The sequence below is a fragment of the Sylvia atricapilla genome, chromosome 8, assembly GCF_009819655.1.
Source record: "Sylvia atricapilla isolate bSylAtr1 chromosome 8, bSylAtr1.pri, whole genome shotgun sequence".
Classification (NCBI taxonomy): Eukaryota; Metazoa; Chordata; class Aves; order Passeriformes; family Sylviidae; genus Sylvia; species Sylvia atricapilla.
The window spans coordinates 25,517,986-25,541,898 of record NC_089147.1 but is presented as its reverse complement, the minus strand read 5'-3'; the positions used below and the strand labels follow the sequence as shown (position 1 = coordinate 25,541,898).

At 38.6% G+C, this 23,913-nt stretch overlaps 1 protein-coding gene across 1 annotated transcript in view; it reads right to left on the bottom strand.

Annotated features, from left to right (window-relative positions):
- Nucleotides 1-7,423: 7,423 nt before the first annotated feature.
- Nucleotides 7,424-23,913, bottom strand: part of SH2D4B (SH2 domain containing 4B) — a 55,494-nt gene continuing 39,004 nt past the window's right edge. The window contains exons 7-8 of the mRNA XM_066324170.1: nucleotides 11,782-12,002; nucleotides 7,424-8,503 (exon numbers count right to left, since the gene is read on the bottom strand). Of these exons, the coding sequence (XP_066180267.1) occupies nucleotides 8,411-8,503; nucleotides 11,782-12,002 (314 nt within the window). The 3' untranslated portion in view covers nucleotides 7,424-8,410. The remainder of the gene's footprint in view (nucleotides 8,504-11,781; nucleotides 12,003-23,913) is intronic.

The window sequence follows — 23,913 nt, the reverse complement described above, 5'->3', positions numbered from 1 at the left end:
ATCGGGGACATAAAGCAAAGCCAGGCAACGAGCCCTGCTGGGTTCGAGTGGGTTCCAATCAATTCAGTGAATTGTACCCCAGGAAAAGCGAGATGCGCTGTCTGACTGATCCTTGTCTGGAACAGTCTCTGAGGGCGGCCCCGGGGCTCACAGACCCGGCTCGGGGCAGCCCTGCCCTTCGAGTGATGGGTGGGACTGTTCTGACCACAGTGCAGCCCCACTGCGGCTTTCCAGAAAGGGACTCAATTCATCACCTTGTACTTCCCTGTGCCTGGTTAATTACTGCATCACTCTGGAGATTTTTAAAACCATTTCAGCTGCTTCCTGAATCTCCAGATCCAGGAGTTAATGCATTCCCTACTACACCGCTGCAGCATTTACAAGGATCTGGCTATCAGCTTCAAACCCCTCGTTTTCCCATTGTCTCTAACAGCACAGTAAAACCGAGTTCATTAATGCCTTCAATCTTTATTACAGCTGATTACAAAGATGTCACCATTCTGCAGAAACAAAGTTATCAAAGAAAAAAATCTGGAAAACTAATATCTGTCGAGCCTTTGAGAACTTCACTTGATATTGAAACAGGTAAAGCAGCGTAATTCAGTCTCAAGTAGGTGCTCTATTCCATTAAAATTTCATTGATTTGCTGCTGATAGAAAATGAACCACAAGAGACATTGATGAAAAAGCTTTATAAAGGCATATGGCATATGATCATCAATTACTGAAGTGTAACTCGAATTGAACTTTAGCACTGTGGGCAGGTGCAGAGCGAGGATTACAGAGTATCAGCCAGCAGGCAGATTCCCCCTTTGTTGTTTTGAATTTGCTTCATTATTAATAGGCATGGGGGAGGAAGAGAGATTACAAAAACAGCCCCAATGCCTGTTAATTTATCACCTTTACTTGTGGCTCAAAGTAAAAGCATCCAAGCCTTTTCAAAATACCTTGAGTGTCTCCTTGGCAGGCTGAGTAGTTTTAGCCCACTGGATGTGAGTTGCTCCCGAGAACAGATGGGTTAGCACATCAAACATTTCACGACTGTATGTGCACTGCTGTAGAACAGAATTAATAAAAAATGACCTGGCTGTGAAATCCTTATTCCCCACTTCCATCTCATTGACTTCAACAAATTGTGTACGTGTCTCCTCACCAATAGGAAAACAATGTCTGCCAGTTCCACAATGCCTCCTTTTGTGACCCCATTATGAACTGATTCTTATCTAGGGTGGGGTAGGGGAAGTGGTTTTTTGCCTTTCATAGTAATAGTTCACAGTTTCATAAGTTTTCCCGCTCTTGACTCCTCAAATAATCAGTGGTCTTTGGCAGAGGAACTGATACAACACTGACCTGGAACTCTGAAGTGCCTGTTTCTAGTCCAGGAGGAGGAGAACAACTGGAATCCAAGCTACTCATTTTTGCTACACCTCAACAGCTGTTCCGTGGCATATTTTACCTTTGCAAGGAACTAGTACATTGCAAATGTTTCTATTTGTTATCTGAATGTATAGTCTGTACTTTGTATTTCTTAATCACAAACCTTCATCCAGGAAGAGATTTCTATTGTGATTGATCACAGTGACAACTTGGAAAATTAGACCCTTTTTTCCCTACCACAGTTCATGAATAAGCTTGATCTTTTACATACATTTATAGAATTAGCCTTTTTCAGAGAAACTGGAAGAAGATGTCTAATTTCCTTTATATTATCTATTGTTCCATTTAAATAAATTACTTTTTGATCCTCAGACATTTCAGTAGTGTATAAATGTAAATCATACTCTAAGGATCCAATGTAACACAATATGATCCATGTAACACAATATATTCAAAATTGTGCACAAGATGCATCTATTTTTTTTTTTTTCTGAACTTACCTTCCTAGCTTGATTTTTTTTTCTGGAGAAAATTATCTGGGGTCTTATTTAAACATTCACAAATTTATTTCAGTCATCAAATCAGATATTTAATGGACTTGACATTTTGAGTAACTGCTCCCTGGGTATTTTCATTCTCCCTTACAAGGAAACTAGCATTAAGGGAGCGAATGGATACCTAATGAAATGTCAAAAACATTGAATATCTGCATTCAGTTTGGAGCATAAGGTATCACATTTTCTGTTAGAGATTAATAAAAATGTTTTTCTATGTTAGATTTGAGCACATCTTTCATATTTTCTTCAATTAAAAATGTTTTTAGATAATTTTATTCTTTTTTATTTTTTACTCTAAGGAATGGAAACAATTTCATGAAGCTTGGCATTTTGAAAACAGAACATTTCTCCATTAAATAGTGTCAATGGAAGATTTTAGAGTAGCTCTGGGGAAAGTGAAAAGTGCTTTTAACAGGCAGCCCAAAGAAAAAAAATTCATATTTATCAGCTAAGGATTGCCACATGAACTCCAGCAAATGTTGTGGGAGCTCAGCACTGGAATTCAGTGAACATTTTTCGTCCCACAGAACAGTTTGCTTGCATACATCTGTCTCTACTGTTTTCTTATTCAAAAAATCAGACAGATTCAAATATAGCATATAGACTACTGAAATTCGAAGTAAATGAAGTAGCATGATGTGAGTACAGCACATAATATGTAACAAAATATTATCTAGAAGGTAGACCAGAACTTACGCATTGCTGTTAGAATTTTATTTTTTTCTGGGATTCCTTGGGAAAAAATGTCTACAGTAAAAATTATAATGAAACATATACCTTAACACTTCTCCATTACTTGGATTTGAATGACTTCCTAAAATCGTATTTCACATTAGCATCAGGCTATCATGAGCAAAAAGACTTTGAGAATCAAGAACCGACATAAGTGCAACAGGCTGGCTCTCTTGCTAATTGCAGTGCAGTGTTCACTGCACAGCTCTCAGAAATGACTTGCTGTAGTCCATTATTAAAATGAAATTCCTGGATGAGAAGATATTTTCTAGTTTTCAAAGCTGACATTTCCTACAGGAGAGCAGAATAACCAGGGATACCTTTCGTCTTCACTGAGTTTTTAAGTGCTGGAAAATTTACGCCAACTCTCCATAGTTCATGTGATAAGCAGTGTGTAGTTTCTACATTTGTAAATCCTCATATGCATTATACATTTTACAGTTTTCTGCCCCAAATAACCTACAAGAATATTTAGCAACTTTTGTCTGAGACAACTATGTCTGATTTTCCTTTCAGGCAATCCATGCTCTACCAGTTTGTGGAATGCCAGGTGCATTACAATTGGCCATGTCTTCACTTGCATTGACCAATAATGACAACAATCATGCAATTAAAAGAATTAACTCCTACCAAAAAAGAATTTGCAATCACTCCCAGTCTACACACTCATACACAAAAGACAAAATTGTTTTACTGTGTTCTTGATCCATACTCCTTCTCTATCATTCCTGGGGCACTGAAATGTTACTTACTGAACAATTTTGGGGCTTTTTTCTCACCCACTAGGAATTTCTTCCTGTTGCTGTGGTGTGAAGGAGAAGTAGTGACCACACTACTTTGAATGTTAAGCAGAAAAACCAGTGCATCTCAGGAAGTACCTAATCCAAGCTTTGCCTACTGTTATATGGAAATTTATATGGAATAAACCAGTCCTGCCTCCTCTCTTTTCTCTCCATAGCTTGTGAGCTTATGACCTTCTCCCACCCACAGTTCTCATTAAAACTGAGAATGAGGAAGAAATGGCAGCTAAGCTTTAAAGGAGACATTAACATGCCAAGTGTTTTCTTTGTATATCATGAGGACACAAACATGACCAAACTAAATGTCCAGTCCATTTTGAAGCTATTTCTCTTCCACAAGAAAAGTCACTTACTGATGTATAACAAAGATACCATAAAATGTTACCTTCATTTAAAACTTCTAGAAGTTCTAAGAGAGAAGAAACCAAACACATTGAAGGCTCCAGCCTAGTAGAAAATTTGCATTAGCTACGGGCCATCATGTAAATATACAAGCTACAGGATTAATTACTAGCAGTAAACAAATATTTGAAGAGAAGCTTTCACACAGCACTTGCATGGCAAGAAATTAGCTATAAAAATCAATTATGCATCATTATCATCTGACAGTATGTGTCCAGGAGATTCATTTCAGGAAACACAAAGCAAGCATCTGGTCAAGTGCAAACACCTCATTCTGCAATTGATAGCCTGGCCAGGGACACACTTTACAGAGGTCACTTACTCCATCCTCTTGGGAAAGGAAAAAGGAATCTTAGAGCAAAGCCACAACAAGACAGAAAAGAAAGCCAGTCCTTGAAAATCATTGAAAAATAAGCTCTGACCTGTAAATTATGAAAACAAATTTATTCATAGAAAGAGAAAAGTTTCTCCCACTATGAACTACCACAGTCTACCTGAGACCAGGTTTGTGCTGTGGTAAATGGAAGATTTTAGACTGCAGTGAAATGTGGTGTAACTCCATTAATGCTCAATATGCAGGTTTGTACAAAACTGAAGTCTTTTACTGTACTCAGTGTATTAATACTGCCTCACCTCAGCCAAGAAATAAGTATGTTTGATTTGATTCCAGGCAACTGAAATCTAGTGGAGATTCTCGCTCTGAATCTGATTTTTGGAAAGGGTTTCTACCCAGTTAACCTGAAAATAAATCTGTAATAAAACCAATTTTTAGCTATCTCTTTCTTGAGGGAGTGTTATTTTATTTAGCTTAGCATTTGTTCAGAACAATAGGGATTTAGTACTAAAATGAATAATCCATGACATCTATTATAAAACTAATGTGCAAAAACTCATACTACATTATTATTTCATTAATTACAAGAGTTAATAAACTGGCATCTTTGAGTAGCCTTGGAAACTCATCCATGATTGCTATCAATTTCTTTGTTGGTTTTTGTTCTTTTTTAGAGAAGAGGGCATTTTTTAGAGAAGAGAGGCATATTAAATTGGAGATGTCTGTGTATCATAACAGATTAAAACAAAATTCAAAAGAACAGATGGATCTGTGGATCTAGGAAGAAGTAAGAATAAATCCTCAAGAGATGCTTTTTTCAAAGGTACCTGCAAACAAGCTTGGGACCTTGTGTGCCGTATTTTATTGGTGTGAAACAGATAAAAGAGAAACAGAGAAAAGTTCAATTCATTTTAAAGTTTAAAAGTTTACCTGACTGCTGTGGCATTTTTCCTTTATGAAACACAGTTGCCATAGCAGGCCTCTCAATGAACTGGTGGTTTCATCAGAAAGGAATATTGACGGGGAATCTTATAAGGAAATTCCATAACATGCCCCTCACCAATAGTTACCAATAGAAGAACAGGTCAGGAAGCAGGACTGGAAGGTCCCAGGGGGATGAGCTAACACTACCCCTGGCAGCCAAGGAAATGGCAGCACCAAGACTATTTTTTCATCCAGTGATGAGCAGCTGCAGCCAGCGCTACACTGATCGGCAGACAGAGGGAAGCATTCAGGGCTGCAGCGCAGCCCAGCTCTTACAGATACAAGAGTATCAAAGCTACCTCCAAGGCAGATTTAGCTCAAAGCTGAAATCTTCCAGACTTGCAGAAAGGAAGTGAGTTAGCAGTGCCTGGTCCTCCTCCAGAGCAGCAAAAATCATTTCAAAACAACAGGATGAGCACATTTTACCCTTTCTTATTGTCTTAATTTTCCATATTTAGTCCTTCACTGCTTTATCTTCTATTCTTCCGACTAACTGGGCTACCTTTTCATAGTCCCCTTAATGTTTTGTTCCCCTTTAGGCAGAAAGAAGCAGCTGTTCACTTAAAAAACATTTCCACGCTTGTACTTCCCTCAACTATATTGGCAACAGCTGCACATCTCTACCAAGGAAAGCTTCTGCTCTTAGTTTCTGCTAGCTATGATCTCCTTTCCTTCAAAATTTATCCTCAGCCAAGTGCACTGTATTTCATTGCTGCTGCCTCTGGTTATATATTGTTTTGTTTTCTTTCTTATTAACTCTATGAATTGGATGGATATTTTTCATTATTTCTGTGGGGCTATGGGAAGAAAAAGCAAGCAATTCCTTTACTTGAGAATTCTGCCATTTATTAGGACAGTAAAACTCTCAGCAGAAACTCCCTTGCAGTTTTCGAAGTAATATCATTTGCAGGGGAAATTGCAAGGGCTTTATTTTAAAGCCAGGTAAAACTTAAAGTTAGAAATGGATGGAATTCAGACAAAAAATTAGAAAATTAGAATTAGGGAATGTCCTTCAAAGTGAAAATAATATTAATTACATCACAAGAGGCCACATAGGCTAAAGAGCTAGTATTTCCAGGCCTTCTTAATGCCAAAACAAAACAACAAGCAGTTGCTGGGAACTGTATCATTAGAAATAAATAGCTGTATTATTATCAGCTTCTGTATGTGAATTCCGTGTGGAACAAGTTCTTCAATATTCTGTCAATAAATATTCACAGCATTGTGTTGAGTAATCTTCCAAAAACTTTGGAATTTGCATGTCTTCTAGCATGCCTAGCACCTTTTCCAGAGCAAAGGTAGTATTTCCTGGGGTTTCTTTGCTTTGGGGTTTTTGTTGTTGTTGTTTGGGGGGGGGGGGGGGGGGGGGGGGGGCGGTTTTTTCAGTGCATAAAGGCTGGACTATAAAGATGGCTATGTGTTTAATCCTACTTCTGTCTGACCTCAAGGTAAGTCTGTAAAAAAAACCCAACACTTTTTTTTATAGTTTTAAAGGTCCCTCTTCATTCTCTTTTAAGTAGAGCTCCAGATGTTCCATGAAAAAACCGCACAGCTGTGAATAACCTGAGGCTGCAGTGGTTCCTGAGATGCCTCAGAAGGAGGGAGAAAGCGCAGAGCTGGTTTTTCAGAGAAAGCAGATCTTCCTTGCTTTTTGTTTATTTGCTGTGTCCTGACTTTCCTTGTTCCAAGGTGCTAACAGTAACTGTTTAAAACCTCCTGAGCCAGTGTGCCAAGTGATTACTACAGAAACTGCCCAGCTGTCTCTGTAGGAGGTTCAACAGAATTTTCTTTCCATGGGTCACAAACGCTGATGGATGAACTCACACAAAACCCAGTGTTTACAGAAGAAAAGGTTCCTGACCAAGAATGAAGCTTGTGTGCAAAAATCTGTACTTTAATATGAGCTAGCCATAAAATTAATTATAAAAATATTGCTATTACTACCACACGTATTTACTATTGTAGCACCTTAAATGTTCAGTGTGCTTTATTGGCTTGGACAAGACAATTTTCTTTCCTTGGTTGATTTTGCCATCTAGATCAGTCAGAGTACAGAAGGTAACAGTGAGCCAAGAGTCAAATGACTGTGTAAGGAGAAAGGGATTTACAGGAGGTTCAGGAGGGGTCTACACCTGGATTCTGAAGAGAACCGCACAGGGCTCAAAGGCTGCCCAAAACAGTAGCTAATAGAAGTATGCTCACTGTGCCTTTGCTATGTGTACTGTGATGAGAATTTATTATTTTTTCTAGTCCAAGCGCTAAGCAACTGCTCCATAGATCTAGGCTTCTGATCTATATTCATGGGGTTAATATTTATAGCAAATGGATCAAGAACACATTGTGTGCATCTTGTTTTCACACATAAAATACCATGATGATAATGTAATTAGCTGTACCTTCTCTATGTATAAATATACCAGCCCCATCCTGTTTCATATCTCAGATAAGGAAAATATCCTGTCCTATAGCAAAGTAAATCTAGCAATATCCACTGTATCTCTTGCACATTTAAAAGTGGAAAGCACGACAAGGCCAGTGAGAGAATTGCAGCAAATCCATTTTTTTCAGAACAAACTCACCACTTAATGTACAGGAATAAAGTTCCTTCCAAGACTGTTGGGCTCCATGAAAATGTAAATAAAATGTGTATGACCTTATTCTGTCTCTGCTGTGGAGAACTTTGTAAGCCTGAACTCAAAAGTGGCAAGTTTCAAGCTACACCTAATTATATAGTAAATCACAAACTTCACAGAGATGTTTGAAGACTGCTGCTCTTGTTATCAAAATGCACCACTGGACAATGAAAATGCCAACAGAAACTGTCAGACATTGCCTTGGAACACAGAATCTGTTCACCAACACTGATACTTCATACAGTACTCTATGAGTAGCTCCTGCCCATGCTTCTTTCAGTATAAAACATGAGAAAATTAAGACAGGAACTTAGCATTCAGTGCAATTGGCTACACCTCCTTGAAAATTTTTTGTAAGTAGTCCTCATTTGCAATTTGCTGGTAATTTCTCACCTTTCAAGTGCTAGCAATATGAATAATGATGATGATAATTCAGATGCAAACCAGAAATATTTTAGGCCTCCTAATGAGGATACATTTTGGCCACAAGACCAGTGGCTTTAAAAATGGGTTAACTACTTCCATTGTTTATTTAATAGTAACTGTCTATTACTACAGCTATCCAGAAGCATTCGTGCTGGTCCTGCATCAGTTATTCAAATAAAGGGCTGTAGTCTGGTGGATTCTTCTGCTGTCCACATGGCTCCAGAAGCAGCTCCCCACCTGAGGATGTGATGATTTCTTCCTAGAATGATAAAACCAATTAAAATATCAAAGATCTAAGCCACATCTACCTTCTAAGAATAGCAATAAAGGCTATCACCCTACTGTAACTGGCAAGCAACTATGAATAAACACTTGATAAAATAATTACAGACCAGCAAAAGGATCTTATTGAATAATCATTTTCTTCGTGCTTTGTTTATCTCTTATTTATACTGGTAGTAACTTGTGGTACTATCAAACAGTGAAATCAGCGCACACAACAGACTCTGATTTGTACTACTTGTAAGTTGCTGCACTACTTAGGAAGCCAGCTACAGATGCTTATAAAGGGTGTTCTCATGGGTTAATTGAACAGACAGATGCCAGTCTTAGCATGCTGCTAGCCCCAGGCAAGCTGAGCAAGAGCTCAATGTTGAATGCTCACACACAACAGTAACAGCTTTCTGACTGATGACAGCAAGGTGAAAGACATTGCCCTTCCCAGGTAAAGTCTGTACTCACAGCACCTATTTTTCACTGATTAAATATTCACGTGCCAAACTTGTCATTCCAGTGGCTGATTACCAAGACATCGACTGGAAAAGTGGAGAACTTGATTTTTTGCACTTATTCCTACAGTAATGTAGGAACGATAGTTCTTTTTTGGTTTTTTGTAGAAGTTTAGGACTGATAGATGCACCAAAATGAGCTGGAATCCAGAATTATATTCATCTGAATATAATTCAATCCTTCATCTGAAAGTTTAGATCCAAAATATGGATATATATATATGGACCTAATATTTTCATAACTATCCAGTTTCTATTGAAATTCAATGCAAGTTTAGTGCTTGATTTCCTCAGAACACCTGCAGGCTCCCAGCTGTTGTTCCTTCCCAATCACGACACCAGACTGAGAATCAGTTCAGAAAGTTCCTACCCAAATTAAATGATTTTCATAATCAAAGAATTACAGAATCATTGAGGTTGAAAGAGACCTCTAAGATCATTGAGTTCAACCTTTTGCCAATCACCACCTTGTCAACTAGACAAGAGGGAAGGAAGGAATGAAGGACATGCAAATATTAAACAATGATCTCAGATATGCAGTTGATACTTTCCACACAGTATTTAAATGCAGATAATGAAAAAAGAAGATGCACACTTGCACCACATTCTGTAAGGTTTGTTCTTCTAACTGATGGTTACCAGCCTCTTGCATCTGCTAGCTGAGTTGCTTGAGTGACCTCTCAGTTTTTTTAATCAAAATGAAACAAAATGAAGTCAGTAGGTATAAGCAAGAAAAAAATCATTATGTTATCCCTCATAAGACCCTCAAAAAAAAGTCTATGCAACCTTTGGTGTGGGGAAGTATACTCTCGCCAAAAATAGTTGTGAGGAAAGCAGCACCTTCTCAAAAAAACCCAGCAATAACTGCAAGGGAAAATATGCCCACAGCACAACCAGCCACATACAGATTGCTTGGGGTTACCAGGAGGCTTTGGGACGATTGACTGTACTTCACCTGAGAGGGCAGGCAGAAAAGCCTCTAAGAAAACCATGTGACAGACAGAATAAAATGCCTCCTGAAATGATTGCCCAAGGTACCAGTTTTAATACAGCCCTAAGCTAGACAGGGAAAATAGAACTGTGTGTTGGCATTAAAGCTGAACTGATAGGCTTACTACAGGGGCAGCTATTAACTCTTATCATGGGACACCTAAGCAAGCTTTTTTCCTTTTTTTAAATGGCAGGAACTCAAAGTCATTCTGCTTCTGACAAGGGCTCTACTGCTGTCTGTAAATACATGTGCTCCTAATACAGTGATTGCCTAGCATGAGCTGTGATGAAAATATAGGAACATTGCTGGAACAGAGATGGCTGGAATTGGTTGTCACCATCACCAGGAGCAGAGAGTAAACTACATTAGCCAGGGATTCTACATCCAGCACCTGAAAATCTGAATTTGAGGTGTTGGATGTCTGCTTTCCTTTCCCTAACAAGGCCCTAGTTCGACTCTTTCCAGGTGCACTGGGGCTGGCTGGGATGGAGCTTCACAGCTGCCTCTGCTCCATTGCAATGTTGTGTTTCGAATTTGTGGCTAAAACAGTGTTGACAACTCACTACAGTTTTGGCTGTTGCTGATCAGTGCTTGCACAGCACAAAGGCTTTCCCTTTTTCCCACTCAGGCCCAGCTGGCAGAGTAGGCTAGGAATAAGGGAGAACTAGGAAAGGACACAGCCCAGTCAGTTAATCCAAACTGGCCAAAAAGACATTCTACACACGAAGACTGTCAGGGATTTAAGCTTCCTGGGCAACCATTGAGAAAGGATTTATTTAAATTAGGGGAGAACATATATTTTAGTCAAATGTGACACCTACCATCTCCCCACCTGGAAATACAATTCGGGGACATTTAATGTCACAGTGATCTCTGAGAGGACACTAAGGCAACACTAAACAGACGCTGCAAAACAAGTGAGAAAAAGAGCAAGATTTAAAAGATAGAGAATTTAGAAGACAAGTAACCTGAGACTAAATACTTAAAAAATTAAAGGCTGTGAAGAAAAGGAAGACCAAAAAATTTATAGAATTACTCTGAGACAAGAGTGAGAAAAGGATAAAATAGGAAAGGGAACTAGAAAAGACAGTGTGAAGAGGAATTATAAGGGTTGCTAAGAAAAAAAGTAGAATTAAAACTGAAGATAGGGAGAGGTGCAAGATGAAAACAATTTATGTTTTCAGAAACAGTGCTACTGTAAGAGTCTGGCAGGAAACAGAACCTAGAGGTAAAGTAATTCAAGCCCATCTAAAGTCGAATAGTAAATTCCTCTTGCAAGATTGTTTTAGGTAATCAGGAATGACCCTTAATACCTCCCTAAAAGAGAACCCCTCCATGCTCCCTTCTTTAGTGCAGGGTCACACTCCCTTGCTTTTGCACATTACAGCTCTCACATCAAAGGTAGAAAAATGCTGAAATTTCACTGAAAGACCTTTCTATGGTATTTCCAATCCAATTTTCCACAGCAAAAAGGTGCAGAAAGCCTTACATCTGTCAGCCCTTATTAGGCCATTTGTAGCCAAGGAGAGTACACACTGTATAAGGGGACACAAGTACATACCAGAGCATTTGAAATAAGGGGAAAAACCTTCTGATTCACTGCAACAGAAGTATGAATGTTACTGCTGGGCTTAGTGTACAATAGTCTTTCCCACTATGGTGGTTCCTGTTTTCCAGTGTGGTTTCAAACTACATGGCTCCTCATTAAATTATTAATCCATTCCACTCAGCTATTGATCTCCCCCTAGCAAGTGTTACCTTGTGAAAATCAATCAGATCTGTGAGTGTGGGGTGTCGGTTTGGATCTACCCCCAGGAAGCTGTAGAAATCCCCTGAAGCATCAACCAGGAAGTGCTTGAAGCCGTTTTGCTGGCGGTAAGACAACGCATAGCCCCAGATCTTCTCGCTGACTCGCACCAGGAACGCGCCTTCAGATTTATTCATCAACAGTTCCTCTGCCTCCTGACGGCTGATAATGCCTGGCAAGAAAAGACCTCGTGGTTATGCAGGTAACAGGTCTGTCAGAGGCAATCAAATGCAGCAAATACTGAACAGAAGTGAAATCACAATAGTGTAACTTTTGAAGACTGGAAGGTTTCCAGGAGCAGTCTAGGAGGAATTGGAGACAATGTTTATGCTGTTTGCTTTTGAAGGATAGCTGTAAGAGTTTTGATGGAGAAAGTGGGATATGATTTTTAATTTGATGATTAAGACTTGCTTTTTCCCCATCCTTCTTGCTTTTTCAAAGGAAGTATATAAATGCAACTGGCTTATCAAACCAGTGAATTTGGACAAGCCATCATTTAAGCAAACTAGCACAGCTTGACATTGCAGTTTGAATTTGCAATACAATGCTGATGTTTGCAATTGTATTGCAGTTCTGCAGACTCTGTTGCCTTATAACTGCTTTATAGGTCCTACAGAAGGAATGCAAAGCAAGTGCCAGGAGAAAAAGCATTTCTTTGCTTTTTTCACATCCACATGCATACACATTCATAGATGCATATAGGTAAATGGAGGAAAAGGTTTAATGGGAGTAGAGTTTCAAGAACTTTCCCATTTTATTTTTTAGTGTTAGAACAATCTTCATCTCTTGCTCCTTCTGATTCTGGGGCACAACTCTGTATTGAAGATACTTCTGCTTGCATAGAGGTGATAAGAGATAAAACCTATTCTGATCCCAACCCCCATGAAAGGTGTGATCAGAATTGCACCTGGCACTGACCCAGGTCTTACCATGCACCCAGAGAGCCTGGCTCCAGTCTGTCTGGTCGGCCTAGAGGACAGTCAGCTCATGTCTCAATTATCTGTGAAACACCAGATGCTCACTCTCATCAGGAGCAGATGTTGAATTAGGCCATTCTGAATGTGAACATGGCACATATGTCAGTAAATAATGTATGTCCATGTTCCAAAGTTTCTCTCCGTGGGGATAACTTTCTCCAAACAATACATGTAATATTTAATGGAACTGCTTGTCATCATAGAATCCTACACATGTCCTAGTGAGAGTTCTTTGGAGTCCAAGTAATGAAAAGCCACATTGTTTTAGTGTAATAATAAACATAATTCAGGGTTTATCCATTTATATCTCTGAACCTCATGGAGGGGGGCAGAATTTCCAGAGCCCACAGAAGATGAAGATGCTTGTGAGTAGCCAATACAAGCTAAGATGAAAACTGAAGCTGGGGAACTAAAATTTACAATAGATCTGACCTTTTTGAGATCCTAAAATAAGGTGGGATAGTAAAGGCTTGAAGCAAACACTCAAATGCATGACACTAACAACCATCTCTGGCCTGGGAGAAGGTGAAAAACTCAGCTCCTTCAGCCACTCGGAAAGACCAAAAGCAGAAAAACAGGGAAGATGAAGTAATGGCTTCCCTGTAGTGGAAGAACCAGAGCAGCTATGGTTTATACTCTCAAGGAAAACCATCACTCAAAGTAAATTTTCTCAGGTCGACTTTTCCAATTCTCTCTCACAGGTGCAAGCCTATACATGGACTCTTAAACTGCCTGAACATAGTTCTGGTTGTTCATTGGGAAGGACACAATCAGTCCCAGCAGAGTGATGTCAAGACCGGATACTTTATGTAATCCTTGAGACTGACAATATCACACAGAATTTAAAGAACGCTGTTATCAGTATGGTGGTTAATGGACTGTGCTGTCACTGAAAGAGTAAAAAAAAAAAGCAAGGTCTAAAGTACCACATATAATAGTCATGTCTATATAAAAAGACATAATTCAGCCCTTAATGATAAATACATATAAATAAAAGTCATACATTGTCATTTCTCTGGTGTTTCCAGCAGGAGTAGCATGCCAAATTAAATACATGCACAAATATTTGCAGCAGTAGGATCTTGCAGTGTACTGCTATTAAAGAAGTTTTACCTGCTCCTTCCTTTCAGTCACAATACTTTTCTCAATAATGCCACAAAACAAAGAAGAGATCAATATATTGTGTGAAAAAAGTTATAGCTGAGAGGTAACAATAGCTCTGCCTCTGCTATTTCAGAATAGAAGTAATAAAGACTAAAAAGCAAAGCAAGGGAGTAAATCAAAGACATCTGGTAATAGAAACAAAGCTGTTGAAGCTATTCACCATCTGCTGTTAAGGCAGAACAAACACACGTGGGACTAGATCTTCAAAAGAGTTCTGTTTCCATTTAGACATTGAAATAAATAGCCAGGCTTAGGAAAAAAAACCCAACAAATAACAAAACAACAAAAGTTCAGTAAAAACCAGCACAATGACTGGTTTTCTGGGGTTTGGGGGGAAGTTGTATTTTTTTGGTTTTTTGTTTGTTTTCCAAACTGGTCAGAAGTGTCGTGGCAAGAGCCCAAGAGCCACAGGGTCCTGAATTCCTATGTAATGGTTTTGCTATTTACAGCTAATCAGAATGCAGATATGTCATGCTGTGATGCAGGTTGGTAATCTAAGACCTAGTAACTAGTAATATTTGTGGATACTGATAATAAAGAAAATATATCCAATAGGTGACAAAAAGCAAAACCTAAAATATGTGTAAATAAAACATTCCTATCTGCATATAACTGCACTGGGAGACGAAGCCGGGTTGTATTTAGAACAAGTAAAGCACACATTTGAAATATACTCACAAATTAATTACGTCAGTACTCAGGGGCCAGTATGGGGCCAGCCTTCTCTGAGCTACATAGGCAAAGTGAGACTGCTTAGGGAGCCTCTGGAGAAAAGTTTTCTTTGCTCCAAACTCACCCCCTCTACTCCTGCACAATTTCAGGAGTTGAGCTTGCAGTAACACACCTCAGATGGAGATAAATCTGTGCTGAGGAAAGGTGAGCAGGAGCCCATTAGCCATTCTTCACCACTCCTCTCCTTTGTGACCATCCTGGCACATTTCAGGCATGTGCAGAGTTGGGAAGCAACACCTCAGTGAGACTCAGCCATCTCCCCAGTGTGCCTTGCTCAGTGGAAGAACTATGCCCTGGGCTATGCACAGACACGTACAGGAAACCAAGGCCCAGAGGAATAAAGTATTTCTGATGGCAAGAGATCCCTTTAGGCAAGGAGGAGGCACATTGATAATCCACCATGTCCTAAATGAGCTCTCCTTGAAGACTTGGTGCATAGGACTATCTTGAGTCTCTATATACAGGAGAAATACAAGGAAAAGTATCACAGGTAAAAATAGAAAGGCCTCGTTTAGTTCATGTGGGGTTTTTGAAGGGTTTGGTTGGGGTTTTTTTGGATTGGTTGGTTTGCAGGTTTTTTTTCAAATGTAGATTCAGCTCTCTGCATTGAGCAGACTCAGTCGTCAGAAGATTTCTTAACTCCCTAAGAATAAGATTCTTTAAAGCAATTTAAAACCTACTGAAATTCTGAAAGGAATGGGGACTTTACTCCTCTGGGAATCTTTGAAAATCCCATTTAAATGAATAATGCAGTAATAACGGGTATTTTTCTTCAGGTTTACAGAAAATCAGGTGTGTTACATTCACTGTTGCCAGTGTGGCTCACAGTTTATTCCCTATGCACTCTGCAGAAAATATACCTCTTAATTGTCTCCTTCAGAGTTCATTCTACATCCAACTATCAAATACTGTAAAACCCCTTTATACCCACTGTCAAAACATTTACACTTTATTCACTAGCAAGCAGTGCAGCACATAAAAGATAGGTGTTGGTATTACTTGTCTGAATAAACCACTGCATAATAGAGCTGTAAATTCTTCTGTTAATGTCTCCTCAAAGCCTAGTGTTGGTTTCTTTTCTTCCTTCTTTTCATAACAGCCTATAGAATGCATTAATTGGGAGGAAAATAATTTAATCTCTCTCTTCTCTTTGTATATTATTGTCATGTGTCAGAAGAAAAAATACAGCACGAAATACCTTTAACTGTTTATCTCATATATATATATATATATAGGCTCTTCTGAACTAAAATCCCTGCATTAAATCTCTGCTACTACCCTTTAATTTTGGGGAGTTTTCTCTTCTTGTCTAAATAGCTTCTGAAAAGAAGCTTATGCTAAAAGATGGAACAGTTAACCATTCCATTTTCAGTGGCTTCTCAAACTAAATTCCTGTGTGTAATTTACTATGTATGATCAGTAAATTGTCAAAAATTATGGGTCAAGAATATTTAATTTTGCACTGTTTTCACTGTTGGAACACTGTTGTTTTTTCAAGTCAGAAGCTTCAATGTTCTAGTGAACTCAATGGAAGATCAACAACAGGAAGGTTGGGATTTTGGTTTTGCTTTTGTTTGTTTGGGTTTTTAAATCAGTAAATACTTCCAGGCCTATATAAATGTTTGAAACTCTGTTGTAAATACCTGACATTTCCTGCAAGTAGCATAGAAAATAAATATTTGCATGAGGATGTCTTCTGAGAAAATATCGGTACTCTAATCCAAGTAGGGAATTTTGTTTCTAATATTATTCCTTTAGGATGTATTCACCTCTTTACAATACAGATGAGATTGAATTTTTATTTTTATTTTGTATGAAAAAGATATCAAGCTATACAGACCATCAATAAACTTCTGTGATGGGTGTGTGATGTAACACACACAGTAAATATTAAGACCTTGCTGTATCTACTGAAACATGAAAATTTGCTTAATCAGTAAAGCACACAGAAAATATCTCACTAAAGCCTGACAAGGCTAGAAATTGTACAGTGGAGAAATAAACACAGAGCAAAGAAACAGAATTGTGCTCTGATCCTGGCTCAGCAAACTGAAATGCCTCTGTCCTGTTACAACAGTCACTGTATTTTGTGTGCAAATTGAAAAGTGTGACAGGTTTTTTAGATGGTTAGTGAGCAATATTTATTATCCTTTCTCCAGGCAGACAAAAGTTTGCATTCATTCAGTCTTGGTCTTGCAGGCAAGAAGTGGGAAATTCTAATTTTTGGACATCTTTTGCAAGCATTTCACTTGCTTACATTACTCACCTTGTTGCTGCTCATCTAAATTCTCAAATTTTACTGAATTTGAAAATGAGAGAGAAAAACCTTCTAGTATGCAAATGAGATCTAAATCAAGGAAAAGGATGAGAAAGTTGATATGTGCAAGGAGAATACAGGAGAGGCAAAGCCCTCCTGGGATCTATTTATGTTTTCATAACTCCAGCCATCATTAGGCTCTTGTTTCTCCTAAATACTTCTGAGGGAAACACAGACATGAACAAAGAGGGAAGACTGAGCTTTTATCAAACCAATTGCACAAAACTAAACAAAGCCCACAGTGAGATTCTTGTTTACTTTGGCTTTCTGCAGAAAAGGCAAAATAGAAGAAGTAAAGTAGTCTCTTCGTAGAACCTTCCTGGCTTTGTACAACTCAGTCCAAAGCAACACTGCCAGGTGACACTCCAGGGGGAGCACATGGACCAAAGGCAAGAACAGTGCATGGAACAGCGCTGCTGCTAATTAGCCTCAGACAGGATGACCTTCCTGCAGAGAACTCAAAGAGTCCATCACTGGCTGATGGGCAGTTGCTGGAGGGGACATGAGAGGTACAGTTCTGGACACACAGATACTGAAGGAAGTTTGTGAAGCTAGGTTTAATTCTTTCTGGAATCAAAGACTCCTTTTAAAAAGAAATTAAAGAAATAAGTAAAAGCAGAAATTCTTTCCAGTTCAAAATCAGCAGTCTCTGAACACTTCACTCGCTGAAGGCATCACAATCAGAACTGAGTGCCAGTTCTCTGACTTGCTGTGCAAACTGCATTTGGAACTCGACCCACTGCTCACTCAGTGCATGGAAATGTTACCATTTCCCACTTCCTGCAAGTGGAAGACAAGAGCGAAAAACTCGCAAGCGTTAAAACTACTGTCAGTCTCAGGGATTGTTTTGGAAAAAACCCATGTCTCCTCAGATTTTTTATTTACATGCAGCATCTTCCTTCTCTCAAGCCTATATGCACATTTAACCACCAGGGTTTTCTTTTAAAAACAGTGTCAGAAGAAATACTTGTACTTGCAAATCTATAGGTGTTTAATCTCAACAAGAAAGACGAGTCAAGCATAAAACTTCAATTGTGCAGCTTTTTAAAACAGCTACATGTTTTACTATCTCTGAAACAAGCATTTTTTCAGAGATAGTAAAATATGTAGCTGTTTTAAAAGACTGAAGTGTGGAATACTTTACAGGACATGTAAATCAATAATCCCTATTTAAAAAATTAAATGCTAATATATATACAAATATACTTATTTTAGCACCAGGTTCTGCTTTTGCACTACACATCTAATATATTAATGTTTCTTAATAAGATGTATCTTTTTGTCTTCAAATAATTTTGACATAGGAAGAATACTATATACTAAAAAAAATATATACTAAAACCAAATATATATATTTTCACTCACAGTCTTTCAGTATTGATCCATAAATTAGTTTTGATGCTTCTGAATTGTGAATACTCAGCTGCTGAGGCACACAAACACTTAAGTTTGCAGTGCAGACGGGCTCCTTTGTGTAACCTGTTCTAAAAACATGGCCACATTTACGGAAGTATAGAAGAGACAATAAATAATGTTTTAATTCATTTTAAAAGGCTGCTGTGGGCTGAGAAAAGATGAACTGCATCCCAGCCAAAAGCAGGACATCACCCCACCATTTGCATACTCTATCATGAATATACCACTGGTAGGGGAAAACGGGATTTAATTCAGCGCCCATGGATTTCATAATATCTACACAGTGATTGATATTATACAGAATAAATTATATAATAAACCAGCATAAACTCTGGCAAAACAGGGCCTGATTAAATTTCTCCTTGTATATTGTGCAGCCATTTATTCTGAGGCAGTTTTTTATCCATTATACCCATTTTTTCCATCATGTAATTAAGTACAGAAAATACAGAGGAATTGAAAAATCAGGCCCATGTCCACACAGACTGGACTGAGACAAGCAGCTGCCAAAAAGCTTTCTAATAATAATAGCAATAAATTATTTAGAATTGCAACATGCCCTGATTTTCTATCAAAATGAATAAGACAGCAACATTAAGTCCTAATGCAGTTCCCTGTGCCACTACTGCCATAGCTGTAAATGGCTAGGAAAGAGAGTAACTGTACTTATTAAATGCAGAAAAGGAATTAATTGCTTTGGTAATAGGAAGCTACTGGTGAATTTCATCAAGGCAAGGGAAATGCAGCAAAATGGACAAGAATATTCTGAATTCATGGTGGCTGCATGGCACAAACTATAAAAAGGCAAACAAAAGCAAAGCATATGTGTCTATAACAACATTTTATGGGTGTCCCTGCCTTTATCAGATCTTCTCCACAAATCATTAAAAAAACCCAACAAAACCCCACCCACCCAAACACGCACCAAAATTAAAAATAAAAACCGACAACTAAGAACAGTGCATTCAGTCGTGAGCCAAATTATAAAAAAGCCTGCAATTTTTAGTGGTTAAAACTCAGAGAAAAACAACAGTGCTACTTTCTCAAGCTCACCTCTAGAAAAATAAGAAAATCATTTTAGACAAATGTAATTCTCAGGCATTCTTTCCTTCTTCACATTGTTATAAAGCTTTTCAATATGCCTTGTACAAAAGCAATAGAATGTTTTCATTATAAAATAAAGAATGCTTAAGAATATTTTCAAAACATATTCCAGTTTTTCATGATTTTGTTGAATTAAGATAAATCCCAACACTTCAAATTTGGACTTAGAAACTGAACTCACTGTCTTCATTAGAGGTTTCATATGTTTTGCTTGGATGTAATGACACAATCAAAATATAGACTGTAGCTTCAGGCAAACAGGAAATATATCCTAGTCCTATTATGGAAAATTATTTAAAAAATAAATGAGATGTACTGAATGAAAGCACATTTTAGAACATTGAAGAACAATTATCATGTTAGTGTTTATAAAAAGGAAGACAACTGCATTGGCTTTAGACTAGCAGATGGATTCAAATAATTTTCTGTATGATGCATCTCTGAATGAATACTTAAATTACTTTCCATAAAGGCAATTAATCTTCAGTTCTACCTAAAACAAACAAGCTTCACAATGGCTTCGATGAAAGAGCGAAGTAAAATGTTGACATGAGTAATGACTCTTAGATATTCAAAATCTGCTTTTGCGTCAACTGAAACCCAAAGCTCTCCACAGACACCCATGCTTAGTAAGGTTTATTCAAATGGCAAATTGCTGCGGACAAATGCCTTGAATAGTGTAACACAAAATAAACATGTGGGTAGGGAAGGTTTTGTAATTCTACTGGTTACCAACAGAGAAGTGATACCTAGGCTGGTCATGTTTTGAGCATTATCAATGTTCAGAGCCTTCTTTGCAAGCCTTCCTGCTAGTTTAAATGGCTTTATTTATGCAAATATTGATTTGTTATTCAGTACACGGGGAATGCACTACGAATAAAACTTCATTAATTTAGTGGTCTCACTGTAAAAGCATTTGTCAGTGAACAGACACTCAAATGTCTAGAAGATAATGGAGTTACATGGTAGTAGACAAAATATTGCACTACAGCCTCTGACAAGCTACAAATTTGCTGGAGTTGCTAATGTTTTCCACTGGCCTTTAATTCACATATTGATACTGATTTGTATTGCTGTATCTGTGCTTTTTATCTGACTACATGGAAGTTAGGTTTTGATTCTTCATTGCATCCAGCAAGATTCTTTAAACCTCTAGTTTGACTTCCAGCAGCAAGGCTTGGCTTTTAGATCCTGGGGCCCTTTCTCCACCTGTTGTGCTTCCACTATGACACAGCTGAGGGTTGCTGCACGCTCCCAGGGGAAACTCTGAATTTCAGGAAGAACCCAGACTAGTGCCACAGATTTGGCCCACAGTTCATAGCCTCTCATGAATACCCTGAGTAGATACCAGCTGATAAAGGCAGTCACATGGTGCAATTGGCTCTGCAATCACCACAGCAGTGTGTGAGTACAAGGCAAGGAAGCTTTCCAAGGAGGCTTTACTGATAGCATCCTTGGCCGTGAATAAGACAAAAGAAAAACAGCAGAATGCATTCTGTTTGCTTTTCCCTAATAAGGAAACCCTCAGTTCTTAACAAAAAATATAGCTCCACAATCAAAAATTACTGATGAACCTTTCTCCTTTCCGTAATTAATTAATTGAGCCAGAAAGTACAAAAGCCTGACTGTATAAACGCATACACATGCTCACCATGGTCGTTCAAAGCACATATATCTTACAGCTCACCTAGAATGCTGTAATCTCATGGGTGTTGAAGAAGCTGTCAAAACACATTTTCCATAAACCTAAATGACAGCTGTACTAGTAAATCACAGTGTCAGCAGAGCTCACTCAAAAGGAGGAGGAAAACAAAAGCCACAGTTGACATGGAGCCCTGGGAAATTCAAATTTTACAGCTGAATGTTTCAACAGATAAGTAGGCAGAAAATATACTGTGTTCTTTGCTTTTCATGCTTTTCTCTCAGGTAAAGGAAAATGGGTTTTTCCTTAAATATATTCCCTTTGTGTAAAGTTCAAGAATGCATTTATTTTTTAGGTACATTAGCAATCTGAAATCTGAAATCTATTTTTATCTGTGAGAAGATTCCAGATGACATCACTGAGCTCATAAGAAATCTTTCTATATTTTTTTAATCAAGAAATTATTAGAACTTCTATTGCTAAAATGGGTAAAAGTTTAAATCATGGCATATCTGGAGAAATTTCCCATATTCAAATTAAAACAGCAGTTCCAGATAGATTTCTAAAAAGCATTTTCTGTATCTACTTAAGAAACTGTACTTCTTTATCTAGTGCAAAGAAAAGTAAATCTAGGGATACTATTGATAACTAATTTTTCATCTCACACTCTTGGCTAGATTTGGGAACTTTAGGCTACCTTTGTTAATTACCGTGCTTTCTAGCTGCTTGCAGCATTCTTGCACATTGATTTCATGTACTGTTCCTCAGGGGAAAAAGTTACCTTTAATCACTCAATAAAGTGAACCAGACACTGAAGCACCGTTGAAAGTCAAACGAGAACAACATTGGGATGGTAAAAACTTCACACCTAATGAGTGGCAGTTTAGCAACCATGTGCAGCTCTGACAGTGACCCAGTTCTGGATATCCCCTGGGGTCTGACACAGTTCATAGTTAAGGCACCAAAAACCAGTCACTAAATTGCCTCATTTCCTACCTGCAGTGGAACTGAGGCAAGTGAGCTGGCAGCTGGGCTCAAACTCACAGCAGGATAATCTCAATGAGGGGTTTGAAGCCACTACTCAGAGACAGAAATTACTTCAATGGAGGAACTAACTTCATCTCAAGTTCTGAAAAGGTTATAAACAGAAGTAGGCACAAATTTTTACTTAATTATTGAATACAAAGTCTGGAACTAAGAGTCTTTCCTTTATGTTAAATTTCATGAATGAAACATGATATAAGGAACAGAACACATGCAGCAACTGTGCAGAACAATTTGTTTCTACTGGCATCTCAGTTCTTAAAGCTTCTGTCCCCACCCTGTAAACAGCAGCATGGTTAAGAGAGAAATTAGGAGAGGGAGTGGTGTCCCATGACTAATGAACTGCTGATTTCTTGTACTTTGGATTAAATATCTATAAATGTTTATAGCACACTTCAAGTCAAAAAGATACCTTTTATCAAGCATATTGGAATGAATTTATGATAGCCACATGCACTCAGGGAAGGCCCATGCTGTGTTTCATTGTGAGAAGCAGTGGTAACAGCAGTGGTAGAATGGTCCATGGAATTACATGTAATTTAGATCTCAGTCCTCTCCACTGTGGATTAAGAACTCTTGTATATTTTATTATGGATGTTAATCTTGGATAGAGAGCTAGGATTTGAAGCAGCCAGAGCCAATGCCAATCAGTGTGCCAACCCACATGGCTCTTTTGGAGCTTTACCTCTTCAAAAGAGTCTTGAGTTTGTGATTTGACACTCCTATTCACTGAAAGGCCAGGAGAAGAAAGATCTGACCTTTCTGAAATTGAAAAGGGGAGGAAGCTGTCACTCCCCTAATGTTTGCAAGGGAAAGGCAAATTTGTGTCTCCCTCACTCCACCCCATTCTGCCTCCATGCAGCACACAGGGCAGTGACACACACAGGTAGGTGGCCCACAGTCACAGAAAGCCCTTCCCTTTGTTTCTCTGCCAACTCCTACTATCCACCTCCTGTGGGGAAAGCAGTTCATGTGTCATGATCTGCTTCTAACTGGGTGAACTGGAATTAAACTAAACCAGCAATATATTTTCATGGAGCCCCATGCTTTCTGCCCCCTGCATGACTACACACAACACACGCTGATACCCTGTTTGAGAGAGTTGTCTTTGCTTAGCAGGAAAGTAGTGTTACTTCAGAGGAGCTGTCAAACTAATGACTTGTAATCTTTTCCCTTGGGGCTGGATCAATAGGACTGCAGGTTCAATGGTTAGCAGAGCAAGAAGGACCAATAAGGCATCCAGCTGCTGGGAAATCAGGAAGATTTACTGACCTCGGGTCTGCAACTGTTTGCTGGGCTTTAAATAGATAAAATAATAAATATAACTCAGCCTATTGTAAGCTGATGAAAATGTATGCAGAAGCCTGTGAAAAAGAAGGCACATTCTTGTAAGTGTGGAGGCAAAGGAACAAGAGCTGCAGGCATGGCTGATAAACACTTAGATATAGCCTAACAATAAGCAGGATATGAGCAATTCATCCAGGGCTAACAAGGTTCTGCACAGGATACCTGCGGTCTGCTAGAGGGGTTGATCAGGAAGCAAACAGACAGAGCATTTAAAGGTGCACAGTATGAGCTCAATGTCTTGTGCTGGTAGTGACTGATATCTAGAAGTGCCTTGTGCATGGATAAACTCCAGCTGACATACCCACAATGCCACTGGAAGGAGAAAGCATGGTCCAGCAGG